This window comes from Fukomys damarensis, unplaced genomic scaffold (genome assembly GCF_012274545.1).
Source record: "Fukomys damarensis isolate Sample0158 unplaced genomic scaffold, DMR_v1.0_HiC HiC_scaffold_2, whole genome shotgun sequence".
NCBI classification, from domain to species: domain Eukaryota; kingdom Metazoa; phylum Chordata; class Mammalia; order Rodentia; family Bathyergidae; genus Fukomys; species Fukomys damarensis.
Window position 1 is genome coordinate 46,345,370 of NW_022900914.1, and position 6,086 is coordinate 46,351,455.

At 46.7% G+C, this 6,086-nt stretch overlaps 1 protein-coding gene across 1 annotated transcript; it reads right to left on the minus strand.

Annotated features, from left to right (window-relative positions):
* Nucleotides 1-3,304: 3,304 nt before the first annotated feature.
* Nucleotides 3,305-4,451, minus strand: LOC104852130 (uncharacterized protein C12orf71-like). Its single transcript, XM_010609651.2, has one exon. It carries the CDS (start codon nucleotides 4,288-4,290, stop codon nucleotides 3,691-3,693), a length of 600 nt encoding a protein of 199 aa, XP_010607953.1. The 5' UTR covers nucleotides 4,291-4,451; the 3' UTR covers nucleotides 3,305-3,690.
* Between the last annotated feature and the right edge of the window lie 1,635 nt (nucleotides 4,452-6,086).

Genomic DNA, 6,086 nt, shown 5'->3' on the forward strand with positions numbered 1-6,086 from the left:
AGATAACTCAATGGACATTCTTTACCCTCCTTTTAGTTTCCCGTCATATCTTCTATCATTATCATATGTTGCTTTACTTAGGCACATGTATATGTGTGCATGGGGAAAGAATTTCACAGGTAATTCTAAAGCTATGAATTCATATCTCAGCCTTGGGGGTGAGAGGGATGAGATTTAAAAGTACAGAAACCATTTAGAGCAAAGAATCAGTTTTACTACAGGGTGATGTGACATATTTGTATTTTAGCAACACCAACTATGCTGCTCTCTGAACTGAGTGAAATTTCAGCATAGCCCCTTGAAGCTATGTGGAGATGCAGACTTGTTGCTCACAAGGCCACAAGGCTCTATGTGGGCCTTCTCTGTAGAAAAACAACTCAACTGCCTTAGCACACACAGGCTTCAGCTACCGTGGAGCTCAGGTGATCTCTTCTGTAACAGCCTATCCTCCCTGGGCAAACAAGAGAACTATGTTGTGTCCTAGGAAGAGGCCAGAAAATCTTGTCAGTTTTCCCTTTGCTTTCTTCTCCCTACTTATTACAGAAGGTATGTTTACAGGGGCGCTTTCTTCACTGTAATCAAACTCCCCCTCCTTCCCGATTCACTTGTGCAAGGGATTGTGGAGCCACAAGCCCCAGAGCTTTCTTTGAGTGGCTCAGGTCAGCTAGGCTCACAGTGTATCTCAGCAGTTACCCAAGATATCCGTGAGTAAACAGCCCAGGTGCTTAGGCGGGAAGCACAGCCACGGGCAGCAGCCCTGAAGGAATTACAGTTCCCGTGGAGGAGTCTCAGAGCCAGCACTGGAGCCAGCACTGGAGCCAGCTTCAGGTGGCACAGGACCTTCTCTTGAGCCAGAGGAAAAACACTTGGCAGAGTAGGAAGGCAAAGGTCAGGTGTCATCTGTGTATGTGAGAGGGAGAGAGAGAGTGAGGAGATTCTGATATGATAAGAGATTTAGGAAAAAGAGGTCGACGCCAAAATGAGGTATTGTCCAAATATTGGCCGCCTTGGAGGACTCAGCCATTACGGAGTGTATTCCTTGTCTCTAATCAAGGTAAAAGTAGGAAACCTTATGCTGAGCTCATTTGCATGGTTTGCATCATCAGCAAAATGGGTAGAATGAGAAGCAACAGAGATGTTTGTTTCCTCAGCTATCTGGTTGCTTTCTTTGCTAGTGTTTGTCAAAGACTGGTTTAACGCTCTGCTTCACAACTTCATACCCAGCTCTCAGATCTCCTGGAGAATGCACATTGGTGTTTTTATTATCACAGTGGCTGAAGAGCTCAGTTTTGAACCTTGGAGGCTGGTGGTTCTATGGTAGCCCAAGCAACTTCATGCCTTTGTCAAGATGCTAGGTCAGGTCACCGGGTCACTGGGTGGCTGCACCAGTGAAAGACATTATCTTATGTAGCCCAGAAACTTCCTAGTGACCAGGATGCAGTAGAGGTACCTAGAAGATTTAGCATAGTCACTGTCAAAACTATTGCATTGAGCGTTCTTGGAGGAAGAAAGGCCACACATTACATTCTGTTTTCACTGTCTTTGTTACTGCCCCCTAGCAACCTCACCACACTCCTGTACTCTTCTGAACACTGCAAAGATTGCCCCCAGAATTCTTAGGAGTTCCTGTGGGGACTTCCTAAATCAAGTACCAAGAAATGCTTGGGCAAGTAAAACTAAGGAGGTTGATAGAAATAGGGTAGTTATGTTCAACAGTTCAACAAAACTGAAAGAGAGATCAGAAAAGGTACATATAAAGAATCAAGGAAATAGAAATAAAAGAACTATACAGGGTTGCAAAGGTGGCTTAATAACTTATTTTTCAGTGATAATGTCAAGAAATTTTTTCCTAAGCTCAGAGAAGAGAGAAATGGGGAAGAGGGAGAAGGGTGGAGAGTGAGGAGGAAGGGGGGACTGTGATTGAATGGGAGACAGAGAAAGACAAGGTCAGGATTTTATGAGAAGCTGTTCTTACGTCCCCTATGAAGGGTTAGTGATGGAGGAGGTTGGTGTACACCCCATACATCCATAAGTTAGGATTTTGTCTAAGAGACTATGCATGCAAGTGTCAGGACAGACCTCCATTCTGTGTCAGGCATCCCTTACATCGAACTTGCCATCTTGCCTCTCTTCCAAGCTTCCATTGAAGAGCCAAAGAAAAATAATGATAGGGGGAAATCTGTGCCATTGTTCAAAACTGAGAAAGGATTCCACCCACATATTAGACATTTCAAGGGATTTCTGTAAGACTTCATGCAGATGAGCCCAGTCTGAGAGAAAGGTATGACAGCTCTCAATTCACCTCATAGACAAGAAAAAGGTCTGTGGGGAGGGAGGGAATACACAGAAACCTGGTGATGTTCCTGTGCTGGTTGTGACAAAGACCCCAGGCAAAAATAAGCCTCAGGAAAGTGAGGTGCGGCACCTCTCCATCCCCTTAAGGTATCTGGGAAGTGCCCAGATACACAGGACACAGAACAGAACATAGAACAAGGGTGACGTAAGAGAGGGGAGACTCACATTTGGGGCTTGGCATCAAGAAAACATTGCCAAGGAGGCAATGGTGAGGGCATCTGCACAGCACCCAGCCAACTTAATGTTTTCACACCACACAGTTTTCATTATGAAGTTGAAACTCTGCTCTCTTGGATGTCTTCGCAGACAACTGGCTCTTAATTGCTTCCTTTCTTTGGTTTATTCCACAGGGGCCCACTGCACACCTTTTCTGCTCCAGGCATTAAGTTAGGTTCCAGAGATTCAACAAAGCACCTTCTGCCTTGTGGAGCCCTCAGTCAGATAATCAGGACAATTTGCCACATAAATGCCAAAGACAACAAAGAAATATCCATGAAATTTTGATAGAAATGATTATGATACAAAATTCTGTCTCATCAAAATACTTCAATAAAAATTATAAAAATGTAAACAATTCATGCACCACATCAACTAAATAAAATCCACGGAAAATACCCCAGCCAAACAAATGAACTCATGAAGATAAAAGAAAGAGTATCAGTGTGGGGATTTCTCAAAAAACTAAAACTAGGGTTCCATTTGACCCAGATGTACCTCTTCTTGGTATCTTCCTAAAAGAATTAAAAGCATCATGCCACAACAACATATGCACACCCATGTTAATAGCAGTTTGTAATAGCTAAATCTTGGAAACAGTCCAGGTTCCCATCAACTGATAAGTGGATAAAGAAGATGTCAGTTTTTTTTTTTACAAGAACATATGCTTTATTAGGAACTAATCTTCTTCATATTTTTCATGATGGGATAGCACATAGCGTGAAAATGTGGGGATGCGGGGTCCTAACTGCTCAGGGGGTCCGTCAGGATGGACCCTTTTGCCTCTAAGACATCGACTTCTGTGTGGAGCCCTCTGAGGGCAGCTCTTGGTGGCCTGCTCAGGGCCCCATCTCCTGCGTCCCGTGGAAATGACTCTCTGGTGCAGCCAGCAGAACGCCCGCCCCATGAGCCGAATGGCTATGCTCGGTGGTCTGGGGGCGTCGTCCTCCAGGTGTGCTGAGGAGGTGGAGGCCTCTGTGGTGCCCGACTTGTGGCTGCTGCTTGCCTTACCTGCCCTCTCAGCACATTCCTGTCCCTTCGGTGTCTCAGGCACCAACATCTGGGAATCTGGAAATGGGCCGACATCTGTGTTTCCTGATGGTTTGCACATGTGCTATTCTAGACACACCTCCTGTTCCTGATGACTGAGCTGGGTGGAGAGACAGCTGCTTGGCTGAGGTCTTCGAACGTAGTAAGTTCGAGGAAATCGCAGTCATCATCTTTCTTCTTTCTCTGAAGTTTTTCGTGATTTTTATTGTCATCCATTTGGATTTCTTCATCATTCAAATCAAAACTCTGAAATGTATTCAGCAGTTTTAGGAGACCATCCAGTTTTCCTTTAGTACATTTTGTTTTGTCCTCGGGGCACTCCTTGCCTCTACATTGATTTTTGTGGGGAGTTGATTCTTCAAAGCCATTGTCGTCAGCACAGGCCACAGAGATACCTAGTTCATAGATCTGCTGTGGGTTGTCCAGAGGTAGCTGTTGTAGGTTGGGCCATCTCTTTTTCCCTTCAGGCCCCCACCTGCCTTGGACAGGACAGATGAGGTTGCCTGAAGAACATACACTGGGAGTCATGTCTTCAAGAAGGATGATGTCCTCACAGGATGAGAGCTCTTCACAGGGGAGACAGTCCCCAGGGAGCTTCAGTGTGGATTTGTTTTTGCAATTGCACTCCTCTGCATCAGAGGGGTCGCTGCTAGGGGATGAGGATGCCATGGGGTTGAAGAGCCAACGTGAGAGTCTCTGTCAACACCAGAAGCTTCCACAGGGGAAAAAATGGGAGATACTGGGGAGAAAATTCACTGCCAACTCCTGGAGCACAAACAGGAGATATGCGAGAGTCTTCAGCACTCAAGTGTCAGTGGCTCATGGTGAGCTAGGTCATAATCCGTCTTCTATGACTGCTGGTTACCATGGCAATATCCAAACCAGTATAGTCAGACAGTAGGAATAGAGAGAAAGGGGACAGGAAACCATAGGATCTATCTCCTTCCTTCTGAAACTTTGTGACCACACACCATGCAGGCTGAAGGATCCCTCTTGAGGCCACAAGGACCAATGCCCCAGGGTGGAGATTCCTCTCGTCTTGTCTTGGGGCATCTGAGATCCTTCCTGTCCTTTTTGCGGGGAGAGCTGCAAAAACACCCTTTTCTAAGAGTGATAAGAGCAACAGAAGAGGTGAAAACTCAGTCCTGAGAGGATAAAGGAAGGCACCTTATGCAGCTGAGCCCCATGTGAGCAGGGGACCAAGACAGACCCTCTAAGGAGAGGCCTTCTGACCTAAGAGTTCATGGAGCCCTGGAGCCGAGGTGACAAAGAGGTGGGTGCCCGTGCACTGGGGACGGTGGCTGCTAGGGTCGACCACTTCCTATTCCCATCTGTCTGACAGCAAAGCAAGGAACCCAAGCTCCTGCCCCTCATCTTTAAATTAGTCCGAGAGTTAATTTTGTGTGCCCACTCCACCTCACACTGGGGGCCCAGAGGCTTGGTAAGACGTGGTTCTGGGTGGCTTTGGATGAGACCAACATTTTGATCCCACAGATGGAGTCAAGTAGAGTCATCTCATGCCATGGGTGGGCTCTGTCCTGTCAGGTGAGGCCAGAACAGGGAAAAAGGAAGGGCAGATGTGGGAGCCACAGGTGAGTGCGAGCCCTAGCCTGGGCTGCCTCGAGCCACTTGGCACTGCCACCTGCCAGCCCTGAAAGCTGATGCCACCAAAGCCCGTTCTCTGAGCCGCCGGCAGCTTCTGCCTCTGGCCTGTATGGGCCCAGTCAGCAGGACCGGGTGGCCGCACCCTCCCCTGCCTGCGCCGCCATCAGCTCCAGCAAAGTAGGTGAGATCTGGGACTCCCGCTGAGATCACTTCTCCCTCTGGCCTGTTTGGGCCCAGTCGGTGGGACCGGGTGGCCACCCCCTCCCCTCCCTGTGCCACCATCAGTTCCAGCCATGTCAGTTTTTTATACAATGGAGTACTGCTCTGCCATAATGAAGGATGAGCTTCAGATATTTATAGCTAAATGGATGGACCTTGAGACCATACTCTTAAGTGAAATAAACTGGACACACATGTTTAAATGCCACATTGTTTCTCTGGTGTGAGGAACTGAATATTGAAATAAGGGCTGAGATGTATAACGGATATTAGGCATTGGGAAGAATGTTCAAATTGAAAGGGAAACAAAGGAAGAGGGAGGGAGAAAGGAAGGAAGGGGCAAGAAAAAAGTGAAAATAGAAAGAAAAAATGGAAAGAAAGCTTTTGAACATAGGGTGGGGAGGGCACTTGAGGGGGTATTGGGATAAAATAGAATAAATTTTTTTAGAAATTAAAAAAGAATACTCAACAATGAAAGCAGTAAACATTAGTGTCGCGCCTGATTCTAGATTCTTAGTATGTTGTAGCACTTACTGTTGTAAGATGTTTGCCTTTCCTTCCTGCTGACAGAAGGAAACTTGACTGGGTCCCCGGGTGAAACAAGACAATCCCCTGCCCTGCTCATTGCTGTTGATTGGCTT

Excerpts from the sequence above, each read along its gene's own strand:
- LOC104852130 (XM_010609651.2), bottom strand. The coding sequence starts at position 4,290 with ATGGCATCCTCATCCCCTAGCAGCGACCCCTCTGATGCAGAGGAGTGC.